The 20,549-nt window shown below is 44.9% G+C and overlaps 1 protein-coding gene across 2 annotated transcripts in view; it reads right to left on the bottom strand.

Annotated features, from left to right (window-relative positions):
• Positions 1-284: 284 nt before the first annotated feature.
• Positions 285-20,549, bottom strand: part of CDKAL1 (CDK5 regulatory subunit associated protein 1 like 1) — a 706,407-nt gene continuing 686,142 nt past the window's right edge. The window contains exon 15 of one of the 2 annotated variants that reach the window (XM_019425254.2): positions 285-506. In XM_019425254.2, coding sequence (XP_019280799.2) covers positions 429-506 — 78 coding nt within the window. In that variant the 3' untranslated portion in view covers positions 285-428. Of the gene's footprint in view, positions 511-20,549 lie in introns of both variants that reach the window. The other variant, XM_019425255.2, reaches the window with a different exon arrangement.

The raw sequence follows: 20,549 nt of genomic DNA on the forward strand, positions 1-20,549 counted from the left end.
ATCCCAACAGATAAGCACAACTATTTATTGGGCTTATTAAGAAGAGAGGAGAAAGAAAAGAACAACGTGGGCATCAATATAGTTGATACCTTTGAGCCTCATTCTTTTTTTTAACCCCTGAGAACTCGTAAAATCCCAGGTCTGGGAGGGATACCAGAGGTCAACAATTCAACATGCTGGATTAGTCATCTACCGCCACCTAACAAATGCCACCAAAACTTGGCTTGAAACGGCATCGTTTATAATCTCACAGTTTCTAACCGTCAGGAATCTGGGTGCAGCTTACCTGGGTCTTCTGCCTCAGGGTTGCCGAAAAGCTGCAATCCCGGGGGGGGGGGGTGGGACAGAGGTTGTGGTCATCTGAAGGCTGGACTGGGGAAAAATCTGCCTCCAAGTCCACTCTAGCGATTGTTGGCAGGAGTCAGTCCTCATGAACTGTCGGCCGGGGGCCTCCCTCTGTTCCTTCCAATGTGAGTCTCTCCACACAGCAGCTCACAATATGGCGGCTGACTTCATCCAACAAAGAAGAGCACAAGAGAAGGAATACAAACAACACAGAAGTCACCATCTTTTGCAAACTAGCATTTTTGGGAAAATAAGTAAAGTTATGCACCATAAGATGGCCGACGGGACTAACATAAGCTCTAGTCCCTAGCTTAGAGATTCCTCTTCCGGGTTCTTCTTTCTGCCCCACTTGCTGCATATACCAAATTATTACTAATGCAGAATGCAGAAGTAACAGATGATAAATTGTTCCCCATGCTTGTGCTCGGGACTCAGACCTCTGCAGAAGGATCTCCTCTGAGCCCGCTGGTGTGAAATAAAACCCCGATTCGCCAAGATCTCTGAGTGTCGTTTGGCGGTTCCCCTCCAGCAATCCAGCCTGGTTCCATAACAATATCAGACATGATATCCCATTACGCCCTCTATTTATTAGAGGCAAGTCATAAGGTTCAACCCATACTTAAAAGGGGGGATTCCACAAGGGCCTGAACACCAGGAGGTGGGGTCCCTGGGGGCCACCTAAGAGGCTGCCTGACATCTACGCCTGTTAAACCCTTTTATCGTCCCCACAGACTCCTCAGTGGCTTTTGCTTTAACTGCTTCTGCCATGAAGAGCTAACTCACAGCCATCTGAGAGCCCTAACTAGTTAAGGAGCTCTCCTGGTTAACCTACCTGCTACTGTTTGGATTCAGGAGATTCTGTTTAATACCCAGAAACTCTTCAGAGACCCTTGAATTTGAGAGATTTATAAGGGAAAGGTTTAGAAATGGGCACTCTGCTCGTGTGACAAGATCTGGGAGTTGCAATAGTGTAGTTACTGTAAGGGGAAGTTTTCACACACCATTTAGGGTAACCTCAAGCATCATAGATATTAGAGACCAGCTGAGTTAAGGGAAAGCCAAGAACCTTGACCTCCCCATGGCCAAGTTCCTCTTAATCAGCCCCATCCTGGGCTTTCCAAACCATTTTAGAGATGCATACAGTTTTGTCTGCTTGTCCTTAAAGCTTTTAGGGAATGTTTAAAACAACTCCGGACTGTGCTGTCCCTATAGAGGGTCAAAGGCAGGGTGGCAAGGATGGTTGCCTGAGTTCTGAATCTGAATCCCAGAGCTATCTGTGAAAGGGGCGGGGGCCTCAAGACAGCTGTGGTGATAAGCTGGAAAGGCCTTCCAATGAATCAGGAAAGAAAAAAGCCAAAGAACCTGAGGATACAGTCACATCATAAGCCTTGGAGGTCTTGGTTTCCTAAGAGACTGCATTGCACCTGGTCAGAAGGGGTTAGACAGGCATAGATATGGACTGAAGACAGGCAGTAGGAAGGGCAAGAGGGGTCAGAGGCCTGGGGCCTGGTCGGCTCCTTTCTACCACATTTCAGCGGTCACATTCATCCTTTCTGGCAGAACGCCAATATGCCACATTTAAAATAGGGAATACATGGGGTGCCTGGGTGGCTCAGTCAGTTGGGCATCCGACTCTTGATTGCGGCTCAGGTCATGATCTCATGGTCTGTGAGTTCTTTGCTGACCGTGTGGAGCCTGCGTGGGATTCTCTCTCTCTTTCTCTCTCTCTCTCTGCCCCTTCCCTGCTCACTTGTGAGCCCAAGCTCTAAGTAGATAAAAACTTTAAAAAATAAATAAATAAAATAAAATAAAATAAAATAAAATAAAATAAAATAAAATAAAATAAAATAAAATAAAATAAACCAAGGCATCCATGTGGGAGCTGGGTGGGATGGGTGAGGGAGGGAGAAGTGAAGGGTAACGCATCGTGAGTCTGTTCCTTGGTCCATCACCTCCATGTTGTCTCAAGGGATGGCATCCTGAGGCCTAAACTGGGGGACGGTCACATTATTCATGGATTCAGAGTGTTTGTAGCCAAAATCTAACTGACCAACTTAAAAAAAAAAAAAATCACCTAATGAATTAGAAAGCAGAGACACCCGGACAGACATGGCTGCAAATGGAACGCTGTACCGAGGTGAAGGTGAAATGCCCCTGAAGCCATCTGCTGAAAAGGTTATTTCCAGTTAGTGCAACGATAAGAGAGCTGGTTGAGGGTGCACTCATGTGCTGTCATGTTTTAGTTTCTCTCTTTGCCATTTACACTCTTCTCCAGCAGTGGACCATGACCGCTCCATGGGGCTGTCCTCAGCTTCCCAGATGATAGCACCCACCAACGGGAGTTAGATTTTTGTCTCTGGCTGAATCATAAGGACAAGAGGCAAAAAGTGCAAGGGCTGTAACAGCTCTCTAACCCCAATGCTTCTCAAAATGCCCTGGAGCAAATTCAGCGTGCTCATTCAGCCTCCGATGCTGAGTCACCCAGGCGAACTCAAATCCCAACCAGTGCAAGAAACACCCTTCCAGAGCTGATGAGAATGCACAGGGTGCACTTCTCCAAGATGTTCTATTGAGAACCTGTCAGCACTGGCCCTCTGGAGACACGTGAATGATAGTGGGTGCAGGGATATAACGAACCAGAACCCAAACTTGCCCAATAAACCTAAATAAACACATAAGCTGCAGAATGAAGGCTTCCAGAAGCCTAAGAGCCTCTAGGCCAGTCAACTAGTGTCTCCAGTCAAAATGAGCAATCTACATCCATACTTTCCACCCTGTATTGTACGCGGGCCTGCAGTATAGGTCAAAAAAAATCAAGAACGGGGAATTATATGTTTCAAGATTCAATTTCAAGGAAAATGAAGGTGCCTTCTACCAGTCCAATTTACAACCGATCAATCTTCACTCATGACAACGTCAATGTTTCTTTTATGAACCTCAGACTCTGTGGTTTACAAGTAACTCAGCTAAGGATAATACAGCAGTTTGTATTCTCAAAAGATAAATGCTTTAAAGAAAAATCCGTTACCACACTAGGAGAAGGGGGCCATGATGGTTTCTCCCCCAGTCTTTTTCTACTAGGAGAAAATGCATGGTGGGTTTCTCCAAATGTGGGCTGCATAAATCTCCCATGCAGTGTGTCTGCTGGCCTCTTGTGAGATTCAAGATTACAATGAGACCAACCCATGCTTCTGTTTCTGGCCTGACTTAATAACTTACTAATTATAATTGACTGAACACCAGGCTTCAACCCACACATGTCAAGACTCATTTCTATCACCATTTTGGAGCTATTGTATTCTACAGAGAAGCATACTGGGAAGAGACCAATGGGTCACCGGAACATGGCAGACCTGAGGTCGATATCACGATCCAGAATATGAAGCCAGATGGTCTGAGGGCCTGGGGATAGGAGTGGGGATCTGGGGTCACGCAGGCACCGCAGGATGCGGGAACGAGGTCACTGAGCCCTGGTCACTGGAATTGTATGCTCTTAGTGATAAGTGAGTGAGCACAACGCTCTGAAGGGGCATCGCATTAGGGGTTTTTTAAATAGGGGTGATTTCACACCCAGGCCCACTGCCCAAACCATCTGAATACTTTCATGTCTAGATGCCTCTGGTCTAATCCCCGTAATTGGAGTTCATTGCACTGGGGATAACGGAAGGGGGTAGTGGCATGAGATAGTTTTCTAAAAATATGGATTTATCTCAGTTTAGGTATGATGACAGTGTAAAGGGGCAACACAGCCCACAGCAGTTTGACTAGCCCATCCTTAGCCTCTGTCATCACGAAATAGGATTGTCCTGAGAAATCGACACAGACAGAGGTTAAGTTCCTTTGACAAGTGTCTTCTTTAAAAGGTGGACTGCAAACAGAGCTCAGGACTCCGGACTCCTAACTCAATGCTCTTTCCAAGGGTACCCATCGATCTTTCCATGCAAAGTGCCAGTAGGAAATATCTCTTTCCATGGCCTTCCAGCAACATATGTGAGTCTGTGCCAGTGAGAGGCATCTACAAAACGAGGCCCAAGAAACATTTATGGAGATTGTTCTTGGCCTCAAGAAGCTTGAGGGCTGACCCCTTAATCCAGCCCCTGCCTGGAGATACATTCTCCACAGGATGCAACTTCTTCAGGGCTTCTCTGGAACGGCCATGGGGTTAATCTCCCAACCACAGGAAACCTAGTTATTTACAAGTCCCAGTATCTCTTTCCCACCTCTTTCCCTTCTCCAGCTCACATGGAAGAACGCTGGACCCAGCCAACAACCTTTGCCTCAAATCTCATCAAGGTGGAAAAGCCAGCCTGTTAGCAGAGTCTGTCCCCACCCCCACACGTTTGCCAGGACAGATTTCTTCTCTCAACACTGTATTTATTACTGGGGCGTGAAACACAAATCTGCAGATGTCTTTTCCACTCGCCTGCTGTTAGGAGTCTACTCAATAATTTAGCTCTCTCTCCCTTAAGTACATTTGGTTTCTGTTGGCTGTTGCGTAAGACAGCGCGGGATGAATTCGGAGGTAGCCTGGATTCCTCCTCCCACCCTCTCCTGCCTCCTCTGTGCTTGGCTCTTGCGAGCATCGGTTTGCAGCTGCAGGAACAGAATCTCCTTAACTCTTGGGCAGCCACGACCGTCACGCTGCTCGTTCAGAGACATAGCGCTCTGCTGTCTCTCCGTTAGATTCTCACAGCAAATGGATAGTTACTTACAGAAACAAAAACCAAAAAACTATCACAAGAGGAGACCAGACACTGGCAACAGATAAAACAAAAGGAGGCACCGAGCTCTTTAATTAAGGTTCACGGAGGCATGTGAATCCTAGCTTTTAGTTACCCTGCTGTGCCTCTGCCTGATTAGCCACAATGCATCTGCTCGGTTTCCTGGTATCCATCTGTACTGCGAGGGCGAAATGTATTCTGGTCGCCCTGCTCCTCAATAAGATGGCTTAGAGGCATCAGCTGTAGACCGACTCACGGTTATGCGTGTTGACAGAGTGTTTCCTGCACTCCTTGCTGTGTTGACGTGTAAGATCACACCATCTTACATGTACCTGGGATTAACTCATATCCACACAGCCAGCCCAAATGAAATGCCTACCCCCGGGAAACCCGGATGGTTTGGGGATGACTCACTTCTCCGCGGACGCACTGCAAGCTGGAAATACACCTCAATCGTATCCCTTTCTTAAAGTCCACCCGTCTGTTCTTCGATGGCTCATGCCACAAAATTCCTCCTTGAGTAGATTAAAAGGACCGTGAGAATTGGGACCTTTCTACACGTTACAACGTAAGGAACTTTTCATTTCGATGTGGCACGAGTGTATTATCTGTATACGAGGATTCTTTCTCACTATGGTGAAGTGACCATCATTTGGAGTCACTGGGTAGAGCGTGCTATGTAAAACTAGTCATGTAGGCCTGTGTAATTTTAGTTTCCCCAAAGAGCTTATTTGCCTTCTTCATAAAAATGTGTAGGCACTGGGGCGTCTGGGTGGCTCAGCCGGTTAAGCGTCTGGCTTTGGCTCAGGTCATGATCTCACGGTTCGTGAGTTCGAGCCCCACATCGGGCTCTGTGCTGACAGCTCGGAGCCTGGAGCTTGCTTTGGATTCTGTGTCTCACCCCTCTCTGCCCCTCCCATGCTCATGCTCATGCTCTGTCTCTCAATAATAAACAAAAATGTTTAAAAAAATGTGTAAGCACTATGTAGATTCTAAAATTCTTTACTAATGTGGCATTCTGTGATCCAATAACATTGATCCCATAAACTCAGGTTCACAGAATTTGAAACAGCTGAGCTGACCTCATATACAAACTCAGACATCTGAGACTTAGAAATGTTTTCCTAAAACTGGTGAAATCCAAATAAAGTCTAGAGTTTAGTTAGAAGTAATGTATCAAGAGTGGTTTTTTAGGTTTGACAAATGTACGATGGTTAACGTAAGATGTTAACATTAGGAAGAACTGGGTGAGGGGTACGGGAACTCTCTGTGTTACCTTTACAAATTTTCTGTAAATCTAGAAATTATTCCAAAAGAAACCATTTATTTAAAAACATTAAAATATATATATATATATATTTTTTTTTCCTCACTTGGGTATAAATAACATCAACGGTTAGTTTAAACTGGGTATTACCAAAGTAATATCTTGCTACACCTCCATCAGAAAAGATGATGTGTGATAGGGGCAGCTGGGTGGCTCAGACAGTTAAGAGTCCAACCCTTGATTTCAGCTCAGGTCATGATCTCACGGTTTGTGAGTTCAGGCTCTACGCTGACAGTGGGGAGCCTGCTTGGGATTCTTTCTCTCTCCCTCTCTGTCCCTCCCCCACTCATGCATGCAGGTTCTCTCTTCTCTCTCAAAATAAATAAACTAAAAAAAAAAAAAAAAGACAAGATAATAAAGAGATATGCGTTGAAATCTTGTCATAGCTACAAATTTGATGTCAGTACTCATTAGATCATTCAGTTACTCACTGAGCACTTCATTTCCTCCAGTGTGGTAGAAAGGACCTCAGCCTTTGAAGAATATCACATTCTTTTTTTCTTTTTTCTTTTTTTAATGTTTATTTATTTTTGAGACAGAGAGAGACAGAGCATGAACAGGGGAGGGTCAGAGAGAGAGGGAGACACAGAATCTGAAACAGGCTCCAGGCTCCGAGCTGTCAGCACAGAGCCCGACGCGGGGCTCGAACTCACAGACCGCGAGATCATGACCTGAGCTGAAGTCAGACACTTAACCGACTGAGCCACCCAGGCGCCCCTCTTTTTTTCTTTTTAATGTTTTTTGAGACAGAGAGAGAGAGAGAGAGAGCACATGCACACAGTGGGGAAGGGGCAGAGAGAAAGAGAGAGAATCCTAAGCAGGCTCCCCACTGCCAGTGCAGAGTGTGATGCAGGGCTCGATCTCACCAACTGTGAGATCAGGACCCAAGCCAGAACCAAGAGTCGGACGCTTAACCAACTGAGCCACCCAGGTGCCTCAAACAATTTCACATTCTTTAGAGAATTTCAGACTGCATGTCTTGAACTATGACGATGGAACTGGTATAAAATGTGAGGAATAAGATAAGCTACAGGAGGGACTTCTCTTGTAAAGTGACCAAACCAGGAAACCTAAGTGGAAAGCTTTATAAATTCTGAGAGTTCGTTTACTGGCGAGCATGGACTGAACACTGTTTCACCAGTGCACACTAGCTTTCCCACTACTTGTTCACACTAGCATCTCAATTAGGGTGACATGTGGGCAGGCATCATTAGTCTAGCCCTTTCTTTTTTTAATCCCCACTTAAACACCTTATGGAACTCAAAAATGGTAGCTCCAAAGGGGACCTAAAGAGGGCCTGACCCATTCTCCTCCTGAGGCCCAGAGACAGTTTTCAAATTAAACGAGGACACACAGGCAGAAGTACTGTGAATAAAGTGCAGCATAATTAGAAAGGATAATGACTATTGGTATCATGACCAGCCACTTGGCCAAGATCACCCGGCTACTTAGACCATGGAAGATTCTAAATGCCAAGGAGCCTGGCATGAGTCTCTGTAATATAATTATGGACTATTCTGAATCCCACATGAGTAAGTGTTTAATAAATAATCAACCGATTGCAACGTGGACTCTAACCCCGAGCCAGTAGAGAAGTTCCCTTTCCTTCTCAGAAAGGGTGAAGCCCGAAGAGAGAGCATTTGTTTGCCACTTTGAAAAGGAAACAGAAAGAAGCCTACGTTTATTCCTGGGGGAGAATAATGTAACTGTTATAAGCTGCTGTGTTACATCAATTTAAAAGTAATTTTTTCTAAATTAAGAGAAGATTGAGTGGGGAAAAGGCTTCCTTTTGGAAATTTAATTCCCAACGGGGTATTTATATGCTGATACTCTTTGAAAATATACAAGCCATAAGCTGCTTCATGTGCCAGCAACATCAAGCAGGACAGGAAAGGAGTCATTCTTCACACAGTCGTCTCCCTCTCACTCTTACCCTTCCCCTCCTTAGACAGCCCCCCCCCCCCCAACTCTCCTTGATCTCACCAAAATCCATGCCAACTCCTTTAAAAACAGATAGGCATAAAATAATCAAGTTCCATGCTGAATATCAACAAAATCCATGGCAATGAATGGGAATGAAGGAGAACATTTCATTTCATATTTAAAAATGTTAAATTGGGTGCTTATAATTCCCCTGATTTAGCTTTTTTAATTAAAAAATTCAAGCTTTATTCAACATTTGCATATTCATGCCTCCATAATGTGCACTGATTGCATTAAAGGCAGAGAAAAAGCATGTAAGTGCAGCACAAATATAGTTACTCATCAAGTGCACCATCTATGTATGCATAGATAAATATTTCCAAACAAATTAACATATACCCCAGCACAGGTGCTCTGGCCTTACAACCCCCCTCCCACCCCCAGCCTCCAGCTCCTTCAACCCTACTCTTCCTTCCATCAAGTGTCAAGAGCCAGAGCATCAGTTTAGAAATTTCATAATTTGGTGTTTTGTAGAATTAGCGAGCCCCTTTGCCAAAAGTCTCTGATCAGTGTCTGTCTACTACTGGCAATAGTCAGGGGGAAAAAACATTCCACTGCACTCTTTATTAAACGCCAAACAAACATCTTCCATAATTCAACAAAGACTTCCAATAGTTTGTAGTTGCCGGCCATCGGGAGGGGCAGTTGTCATGTCTGAGACGTGGGTGTCGCAGACCAGGAGAGGGGCACCGTTAATGGCCCACCAAGAGCCAGTCTCCTCTAACTTCTTGCTCACAGAATCAGGACTGTTTGAAATGACAGTGTGCCCACCTCTTAGAAGGAGTCTGTGTTTCATCTAAGCCAGAGGTTGGCAAACTACCCCTGGGCCAAATCCAGCCCATCACCTGCTTGTGTAAATAAAAGAGTGATGGAACACAGACATACCCATTCACTTACTTATTGTCTATGGCTGTTTTCATACTCCAAGGATAGATGAGAGTAGCTGCAACAGAAAGCATATGGCCTGCAAAGCCTCAAATATTTACTACCTGGCCCTGTACAGAAAATATTTCCCAAACCCTGGTCCAAGCCAACCCTGGCCAATTTCTCAGCCTCCCTTTCAGCTAGGAAGATGTTGGATTGTATGCAGTAGGAGAGGAAGAAGTTGTTACCAGTGGCTACTTTGGGATAACCCCATAGATGATAGACATATTCACTGAAATAAGAATGTTGGAGGGGCATCAGATTTGGGGACTGGAGTGTAGAGAGGAAGACAGAACTTCAGGACATATGAATCTACAACTTGAGGTACTTTTGGGAAGTCAAGTCAACAGGTCAAGTATACAAGTATAGAACTCAGAAAAGAGATCTAGCTATTTAATTCAACGGACACTTCTTGGGTCTTATCCCCTACAAACTGATATCTTCACTGAAACCCTCCTGACCACCTTTTTCTTCTTATGACTCCATCTTAACTTAGTTTCTACAGCACTAGCCCTTACTGGTTTTTCTCCCTACCTCTCTGACTGCTCCTTTTAGGTCCTTTGCCTATTCACATTTTGTCCTTCACTCCCTAAATTGGGGGATTCTTTTCGGGATTTATCATCACGTTTTTGCTTCCCTCGTTCACATCGGCCTCATAACTTTGAAGCAAATGACTTCCAAGCTGACATTACTAGCCTAGACTTTTCTCTCCACCTTGACCCATTATTACCTGTTGTGTATCCCCAAATGGGTGCCATGTTGGCAGCTCAGACTCTGTGTACCTAAAATGCTTTCTTATCTTCCCCCACATAGAGAAAAGACACCGGCCATACAGTTGGAATTCCTAGTGTTGAGTCCTGGCTGTGAGTCACCCTGACTGTGTGAGTGTTAGCAAATTTCTTCATTTCTGAGCCTCAATTTTGCCATTTCCACGGGCCTCAGAAAAGGTACCAAGTCCCATTCCCGGCTGTACATGAGAAGAAACTGATGACTTGGAATATATGGTGAGGAAACCCGGACAGACTTTGAGAGGATAATATTTGAGCTTGAGAAGTGGGGGAAACTTCAGGAATCCACATGTCCCCCTTTTATAGACCCACCTGATCTAAATCTGAGTATACCCAGAGGTGGAGCATACTCTGGCTCCCGGCCCTCTGTTGGGAAGCAGAAGACTGGAACCTCATTCGACCTCTGCTCGGCTGGCTAGGGCCTGCATTGAGCACTGTGTGTCTAGTTCACCTTATTCCCCGACTATTCCTGAAAGGGGGGCTTTCCAGTCAGCTCATACTTGATCTCAGGTTTGCATCTACTTTTCTTAGGCTTTAATCTTCTTGATTTAGAAAATCACGATGACGACGAGGACGGCAAAAACTGACTGCAAATGAGCTTTACAAAGAGGCAGGCGTGTCGAGCGGGTTTACATCAAGCAAATCAGGGAACACAGGCTGCAAGACGAATGACGTTCGGGGGTGCTCACGGAGGGGGCAGCCCGAAAGGTGCACTCAGGCCCTTCCTTGCTGAGATGGGGCTCCTGCCGGTCCCGGATGCTCACCAAGGCATCCTTTCTGGTTTTCTACACTATATATCTACTTGGCGTTTGCTCAAGGATCAGCTCCGAGCCTTTGTGTTTCACCTGAGATGACTCCTTTTACCAAAGGATGCATCTTCTGACTTCATAAGCACTCAAAGGCCAGAGTCAGAATATTCATCATCTCCCTTGTAAAACCTTTTCGCGAGGGCTACCATTCCGGAGATCTACAACGTGGTCTGTGTATTCCTACTCCTCAAGAACATGGGAAAGCAAACTGGGTATTAGAAGAAAAAAGAAAAGAAACCACTTCTAAGCTGGTGTGGTTCCAGGAAACAGGAAGTGAAGAAGGGATCCCTCGTTGCTCTCTCCCGACTGTTGCCCCGGGACTCAGAGCTGCCCAGGAAGACTGAGTTAACACGGGAGCCAAACTCCCCTCCGAGAGTCTAGGGGCAGAGTTCTTTCTTTGTAGTGATGACTAGATCTAGCTGTGCCAGGGAGTGTGGGGCCGTAGGCCTGGCATTTGAACAGGAAGGGAGGCCAATCCTAAATGAAATCAAACTGTGAATAAAGGAGGATTAAAATAAAAATTGACAGCCCAGTTCACAGAGCTAGCGTGCGGCTCAGCTGCCGGAGAGTCTCTGCCATCATATGCCTTGGAGACGAGACATGAAAAATTGCCGACAGAGCTACTGGCTGAGGAGCTTGTGAGAAGCGCGTCTGCCCGCACGTTGTCGTGCCTGTGACGCTCGGAAGGTAAGAGGGGCTGGTGAGAATGTTGACAGGCCGAGAAGTTTCTTTGAAAACAGCCTAGAAAGCCTGCCAGGAGTGCAGGAAGCCCAACGTTCTCATTCGAAAGCTCTGCTCCCCGTGCTTTATAACCGCAGTGATACTATTTTAAAATAACCATTTCAGAGAGGACGCCGGATTGGGAAGCAGGAACTCTGAACCCCAGCCCCGCCTCTGCCAACTCGATGTGTAACCTTGGCAAAATGCTTTTCCCTTCTCAGCGCCCATGTGGTGAAAAGTGTATTTTCAGCTTGGAAGGGAGAGAGAGCATGGAGGCGGGAGACTGGGCAGAGGGGCGCGGGGAGGGACGAGACTTGGTTCCTGGGTTTCTGGGCTGAGGTCGGGAGACCCAGGGCCCAGAGAACAGAGAAGTGCAGAACAGCATATGGCCAACACTGCTCCAGGGAGGTTTTAGCCATTCACCTCCCATCACCGGTGAAATACGTCCATCGGCAGTGGGCTGAAGAGTGTCCAAGTCCTGAGCATCGGGACCTGTGAATGGGATCTTATTTGGAAGAGAGATTATTTTTGTAGATGTAATTAAGGATCTCAAGATGAGATCATCCTGGGTTTGGGGCGGGCCCTACATCCAATGACAAGTGTCCTTACAAGAGAAACGCAGAGGGAGGTTTGAGAGACTCGGACACAGGGGAAGCCGTGTGAAGACAAGGCAGAGACTGGAATCTATATCCCCCAGTCAAAGGATATCTGGAGCCGCTGGAAGTTGGGAGAGGCAGGGAATGGCTCCCCTGTAGAGACTCAAGGGGTTACACGCTGACTCTGCCAACACGTCGACTTCTGGCCACCAGAACCGAGAGAGACTAAGCTGCTGTTGTTTTAAGCCACATGATTTGGAGTAATTTGTTAAAGCAGCTCTAACACCGCCCTTGTGAATGGAATAGCCTAGCATCTCTAAAAATACTTCCTTACTCTAAGCCTTGGGGTCTCAAAGATGTTCATCTAAACCAGCTTCGAACCCCGATGTAAACACGGGCAGGGGGTTGGAATAGATCTCTCTAACGCCAGGCTACTCCCAGAAAGAAGAGAATTCACTGCTTTAATTCAACTCTGAGATGAACACCAAAGGGGCAGAGTGCTTCAAGTCGTCTGGTGATGTTGTCTGAAGGAGACACCCTTCCCACAGGCACCTGCTGAGAGATGAGGTAGGTTGACGCCACAGGAACGGCCAATGAGGAGCCGTCGGAGCCGGACGTTTCCAGCATGAGTGCTGCATTGTGAGAATGGGGTACGCAGTTAGCACCTGATGCGGGAGGCCTCCTTCCATGCCCGCAATACTCCTCAGCCTTCACATGGGTGTGCTGTTCATCCTCAGGCCTCATTCATCCCCTGACTCATTAATGGGGCATGTGCATTCTGAGCCCTGACAGTGGGTGGCCATCCCACACGTTCACCCAACTGCCCGGTGACCCATGACGTGACTTACAAAAGGAACAGCAGATATGCGGCAGGAAGTAGAGGGGATGGGTGTGGCCCTGGAATAACTTGAAGCCAACCGGTTGACCAGCAACCCAAGGAGAGGGAGAGGGAGAGAGAGAGGGGGGTGGGGTGGGGGGAGAGAGAGGCAGACAGACAGACTGCAGTACAAATGTTGCAACAAAGAATGTTCAATTGGTCAAGAAAACTGAAATGATTACTAATTTTAAACACCCATAAGATTTTCATTACTGAATTCACTGCCTCTCTGAGCCAAGACCAAAGAACTTCCACACAGACCTTCTCATTCAGGTAGAATAACTTTTTTTCTTAAGTTCTTAGGAGAGAACTTTGAGAGGAATCAAATGCGCTTCACAATTTATAGAAATGTAAGTGTTAAAACCACTTACGAGGGTGCTACAGAAATGCTCTAGGAGGCATTTTCCTTCACACAGAAGTAAGTTATTAAGATTTTAAGTGCACATTTCCATTTTGATGGGTTAAATGTTTTATTTATTTGTGATTTTTTAAATTGTGGTAAAATACACATAATACAAAATTTACTATTGTAACCTTTTTAAAAAAATTTAAAAATGTTTTTATTTTTATTTTTGAGAGAGAGAGACACATACACACAGAACAAGCAGGGGAGGGGCAGAGAGAGAGGGAGACACAGAATCAGGCTCTGAGCTGTCATCACAGAGCACGATGCGGGGCTCGAACTCGTGAACCGCGAGATCATGACCTGAGCCGAAGTCAGACACTTAACTGGCTGAGCCACCCAGGTGCCTCATCATAACCATTTTTTAAAAATTTTTTTTAACATTTATTTATTTTTGAGACAGAGAGAGACAGAGCATGAACGGGGGAGGCGCAGAGAGAGAGGGAGACACAGAATCAGAAGCAGGCTCCAGGCTCTGAGCCATCAGCCCAGAGCCCGACGTGGGGCTCGAACTCACGGACCGCGAGATCGTGACCTGAGCCGAAGTCGGACGCTTAACCGACTGAGCCACCCAGGCGCCCCTCATCATAACCATTTTTAAGTGTAAAGTTTAGTAGTGTTAGTATCTACACGATGCCGTGTAACCTGCCTCCAGAACTGAAACACCCTATCAAGCTCCCTATTCTTGCCTTCCTCAAACCCCTGGCAACCACCACTCCACCCTCTGTCTCAGTGAATTTGCAGTTGGTACTGCACAGGAGTGGAATCACACAGTATTGGTCTTTCTGTGGCTGGCTTACTTCACTCAGCACAACGTCTTCAAGGTTCATCCATGTTGTAGCATGTGCCAGAATTTCCTGCCTTTTGTAAAGCTGATCGTATTCCGCTGTACGGACAGACCACGTTTTGTTTATTCACTTATCTACTGATGGACACTTGGGTTCCTTCTCCCTGTGCACAAATTAATTAAACGCATAAATCTTCTTTTGGGGCTAAAATTCTAGTGCTTTTCTTCGCATCCTTTCATATCTCATTTAGAACTACAAGACACAGTGTAATTGGTAGTTACGAATGACTCTGACGAGATTCCTGGAGGTGTGAACCAATCCTTCAAGTGGCTCTTCTAGCCAGAATTTCACCCAAGGGGACTCCACTACACATTGATGAAACAATTTTTTAGCAGTTGTATTCTTGTTTGGTCATGAAGAATGCATGTGGCCTCTGCCTCTTTGCCAAAGGGGCTTATTATTCACATACTTGAACTGAAATTTGACATCCATCTTCTACTGGCAGACATTCACTGGCAAGTACTTCAGTATCCTAAGACATTGTTCCCTGGACCTTCCAACCTCTCAGGTTCTAATAATTATTAATTCTGCAAGAGGAAGGCTATATTCCTCATCCTTAAATTCCAGATGAAGATCTCTATTACCTCAGCCTAGCTTGAAATAGAGATTTGGGGTCCACATTTCCCACAAACATATCCTACAGGTCTATGAGCATTATAATGCCACGTCACCTTAATTTTTAAAACAGATGGTCCTTGGGGTGCGTAGGTGGCTCAGGTGGTTAAGCAACCGACTTGATTTCGGCTCAGATCACGATCTTGTGGTTCGTTGTGACTGGGCCCCACACTGGGCTCTGCGCTTATAACATGGAGCCTGCTTGGCATTGTCTCTCTCCCCATCTCTCTGCCCTTCTCACACTCATGCACGCTCTCTCTCTCAAAATAAATAAACATTAAAAAAAGACGGTCCTTCATTTCGGGTGAAAAGCTAAACCCACTTTTATGCCAGGCAGGGGGTCCCAGGCCAGGTAGCATCTCTGACCAACTACTTCACTGCAAAGACCAAGGAGAATGTAGACACCACCATGGGAATACAGGACACAGTCCCTTCTCTGTCCTCTGTACCTACATCACTGTATTATAATTGTTAAATGAGTTGACATTTGTAAAGGAAGAGCATCTTGTACGTACTTGGTTCTCAGCACATGCTAGCTTGCCTATCATTGTTATTAGATTACTAGTCTGGACAGGATTAGAGCCATTCTTTCCTTTCTTCTCACCCTTTCTCCCTCCCCCAATTACCCAATGAGAACCCCCCCAAAGATTTCACTAGTTTTCACCCCACAGGTATCGCTTTTCATTGACCCCAGCCCCCTGAGTTCCTCCTGGCTTCCTACCATCCTCCCCACCCATCCCCACCGGAGCCAGTGAGGACCGGCAGCCACCTCAAGCCTCTGCAGCTGCAGAAATGCAAGATACCAGCCCAGATCCCCGTGGCTGACCTCCACCACCGTGTGCGTGCTGGGCCCAACCCCTCCAACCCTGCACTTGCAACAGCCTCACTCCTATCACCAGCCTCCGCTGTCAGGCGTGCCCCCGTGGACGTGCACGCCAACAGCCAAAGCCCCTCCTTTGTGGGCTGCTTGCGGGCCCAGATTCGGCCCTGTCTCCTGTCACTGGCCTCCACCACCGGCCTCGACTGAAACTAGATCCCCTCCCCACCCAAGCCAACATTTGCACACCCTTGACTCAACCTCTGTCCCTGGCCTCTACTGCCATGTGCACGCCCATGGGGAGACCACGTAGCTGCAGGAGGAAATACTGACAGCCAGGGCCTCTGCCCGCCTATGAGCCCAGTTTCAGCCTGTCTTGTGTCACAGGCCTGTATTATACTGTACTTCCCTGCAACTAGTCCCTCTGGCTCTGTACCTGCTTCTGGTGGACTCCCAACACTGGCCTCTACTGCTGTGCTCCCATGGCAAGAATCAGCAGCTATAGTAGCATATGCTGACAGTCAGGGCCACCCCCACAGCCAACACTGTGCCTGAAGATGGCCCTGGTTCTTGCTGTCCACCCTGGTCCCCACCACTGTTTGTGTCTGTACACCAGCCACACACGGGAACCCAGGGCCGCCCCCTACAGCCAGGCGTGTGCACGCTGCTAGCTCTGGCCACAACCGCTGCCTGCCCTGACCCCTAGCTGATAGACCTGGACATGCTGCTAGGGACCTAAACAGTCCTTGTAGCCTCTTTGGACCCTTCCCAGCACTCATCCAGGACAAAGCAGTTGTGACTGCTGTGGACCCCGGCGGCCCGACCTGATGAGGTACCACACCCCCTAGACCCAGAGCTGCCACACACATCCCCGCACTTGGTGCCTTGACCCACCAGAATCTGTGTCATGGCACATGCCACCACAATGCCACCCACAGGAAAACATCTTTCTTTACCGAAGTCAGTCCGTAAAGTCTGCTAGAGGTGGCTGTTTCTTCAAATGTGCAGACACCTACTCAAGGCCCCAGAATCACGAAACAGCAGAGAAATAGGACTTCGTCAAAGGAAACAGTGAACGGCCAATAACTGATCCCAAAGAAAAGGATACAGGGATTGCCCAAAAGAACTCAAAATAATTGTTCTTAAGATGCTCAGAGAGATATAAAAGAATACAGATAAACAATTTAATGAGATCAAGAAACAACACAAGAAAGAAAATGAGAAGTTAACACAGAAAACATAAAAAAGTCAAACAGAGATTTTGGAGCTGAAGAATTCAATGACTGAACTCAGAAGAGACCTTGAACAACAGACTGCCCCAAGCAGAAGAAAGAACCAGTGAGCTCAGAGACAGATCACTTGAAATTAGCTAGTCAGAGGAGCCAAAGAAAAACAAAAACAGAAACAAAAACAAATGAACAGGAATGAAGAAAACCTATGGGAATTACTGGATACTATCAAGAGAAACAATCTATACGTCACTGGAGTTTCAAAGTAAGAGAAAGGGGTAGAAGGCTTATTTAAATAAACAATGGCTGAGAACTTCCCAAACCTGGCGGATTCAGACATCCAAGTTTGAGAAGTTCAAAGGGGACCTCAAAATTGCAATCTAAAATGATTTTCAGTAAGGCATATTATAATAAAACGGTCTAAAATCAAAGACAAAGAAAAAAATTAAAGCATCAAGAGAAAAATATTTCTCTGATACAAGGGAAACCCATAACACCATCAGCAGATTTCTCAGCAGAAATCTTTTCGAGCCAGGAGAGAATGGGATGACATATTTCAAGTGTTGAAGGAGAAAAACCTGCCAAGCAAGAATGCTTTACTCAGAAAAGATGTCCTCCAGAAATGAAGGAGAGATAAGGACTTTCCCTAATAAAAGCTGAGGGAGTTCACTGCAGCCAGACCTGCCTTATAAGAAGTGCTGAAAGGAATTCTCAAGCTGAAACAAAAGGGCACTAGCTAGTAACTTGAAAACATATAAAAAATACAATACCAATAGACGATACACTGGTACAGTTTACAGCCGGATTCAGAACACTCTAATACTATAATATAGGGGTGTGCTAACCATTTAACTCTAGTAAAAAGAGTAAGGAACAAAACTATTAAAAACAGCGATGGCTACACCAATCTCACAATGGATACACAATATAAAAAGATAGAACTCATGACATCAAAAAACATAAATGTGGGGGGAGGGGAAGTAAAAAGGTACTATTTTAGTATGTGATCACACTTAAGTTGTTATCAGTTTATTATTTTTTTAAAGGCAATCTTGTTTTTAATTTATTTCAGATTTATTTCTTGAAGCTTTTAAAATTTATTTTGGATGAGACAGAGACAGCATCAGTGGGGAAGGGGCAGAGAGAGAGGGAGACAGAGAATCTCAAGCAGTCTCTGCACCATCAGCACAGAGCCCTACGTGGGGCTTGAACCTACAAAACCATGAGATCACGACCTGGGCCAAAACCAAGAGTCAGACACTTAACTGCCCGAGCCACCCAGGCACCCCAAGTTGTTATCAGTTCGAAATAGACTTTTCTCTATAAGATGTTTCAAGTAAGCTATGGGGTAACCACAACCTAGAGAACATAAAATAAAAAGAAGGCAGGGACACCTGGGTGGCTCAGTCAGTTAAGGGGCAGACTCTTGATTTCGACTCAGGTCATGATTTCACAGTCATGAGATTGAGCCCTGAGCTGGGCTCCGTGCTGAGCATAGATCCTGCTTAAGATGCTCTCTCCCTCTCTATTTGCCCTTCCCCCGCTTGCACTTTTTTTCTCTCTCTCGCTCTCAAAAAAAAAAAAAAAGAAGAAGAAGAAGAAGAAGGGAATCAAAGTATACCACTATCAGCTCAGAAAGGAAGATGGAAAGTGAAGAAGAAAGAAATGAAGAAACTACAAAACAGCCAGAAAACAATTAATGAGAAGGCAACAGTTGGGTGGTAGATGGGGGTTGGGTGAAATAGGTGAAGGGGTTTAAGAGTACACTTATCATGATGCACAGTGAGTACTGTACAGAATTGGTGAATCACTATTTTGTACACCTGAAACTAATATAATACTGTAGGTTAATGACCTTGGAATTAAAAAAATAAATTTTTTTTTAAATAAGAAGGCAACAGTCAGTCCGTACCTAGCAATAATTATTTTAAATGTAAATGGATTAATGTCTCCAATCAAAAGGCACAGAGTGGCTGAATGTATAAAAAACAAAACCCAACTATATGCTGCCTACAAGAGATACACTTCAGCTTTGATGACACACACAGGCTAAAAATTAAGGGATGGAAAAAATATCCTACAAAAATAGAAACTAAAGAAAGCAAGAACAGCCATACTTATACCAGACAAATAGACTTAAGTCAAAGACTATAACACAAGACAATGAAGGTCATTATATATTGACAATGGACTCAATTCATCAAGAAAATGTAACAACTAAATATATATGCACCCAACACTGAAGCACCTAAACATATTAATCAAAAACTAATAGGTCTGAATGGAGTAAAGGACAACAATACAGTAATAATAGGAAATATCACTACACCACTTCCAACAATGAATAGCTTATCCAGACAGAAAATCAATAAGAAAATATTGGACTTGAACTGTACTTTAAACAAAAAGGACCTCTTAGATGTATATGGAATATTCCACCCAACAGCAAGCAGAATGTACTTATTTTCATGTGCACACAAAACATTCTCCAGAACAGATCATATGTAAGGTCATGAAACAAGTCTCAGCAAATTTCAAAAGACTGAAATCATACCAAGTATCTTTTCTAAGCACAATGATATGAAACTAGAAATCACTAACAAGAGGAGAACTGGAAAACTCGCAAGTATGTGAAAATTAAGCAACACACACTGGAACAACAAGTAGGTCAAAGATAAAATCAAAAGGGAAATAAAAAAGTATCTTGAAACAAATGAAATGACAACACAACATACCCCAACTGACAGGATGCAGCAAAAGCAGTGCTAAAGGGGAAATTTCCAGTGATAATTGTGTGCCTACATTAAGCAAGGAGAAAGATCTCACATAAACAGCCTGACTTTATAGCTCAAGGGACTAGGAAAATAAGAATAAAACTAAGCCTAAAGTTAACAGAAGGAGGGAGATAACAAGGACCAGAGCAGAAATAAAAGAAACAGAATAGAAAATAATCAAAAAGATCCACAAAACTAAGAGTTCCTTTTTGAAAAGGTCAATAAAAAACTGAGAACAAACTGAGGGCTGATGGGGGGTGGGAGGGAGGGGAGGGTGGGTGATGGGTATTGAGGAGGGCACCTTTTGGGATGAGCACTGGGTGTTGTATGGAAACCAATTTGACAATAAATTTCATATATTGAAAAAAAAAAAAGAAAAGGTCAATAAAATTGACAAACATTTGACTATGCTTACCAAGAAAAAAGAGAGAAGACCCTAATAAATGAAATTATAAATGCAAGAGGATACATTACAACTGATAGCATAGAAATACAAAGGATCATAAGAGACTGATATGAAAAATTATACACAGACAAATTGGGCAACTTAGAAGAAATGGATACATTTTTGGAAATATGCAAACTACCAAGTCTAAATCCTGAGAAACTAGAAAATCTGAATAGATCAATAACAAGTTAGGAGATTGAATCAGCAATCAAAAGCTTCCCCCCCAAAAAAGAAGCCCCAAACAAATGGCTTCATCAGTGAATCCAACCAAACATTTAAAGAAGAAATAACACCGATTCTTCTCAAACTCTTTCAAAGACATTGA

The sequence above is a fragment of the Panthera pardus genome, unplaced genomic scaffold (genome assembly GCF_024362965.1).
Source record: "Panthera pardus isolate Hobbes unplaced genomic scaffold, ASM2436296v1 HiC_scaffold_17, whole genome shotgun sequence".
NCBI classification, from domain to species: Eukaryota; Metazoa; Chordata; class Mammalia; order Carnivora; family Felidae; genus Panthera; species Panthera pardus.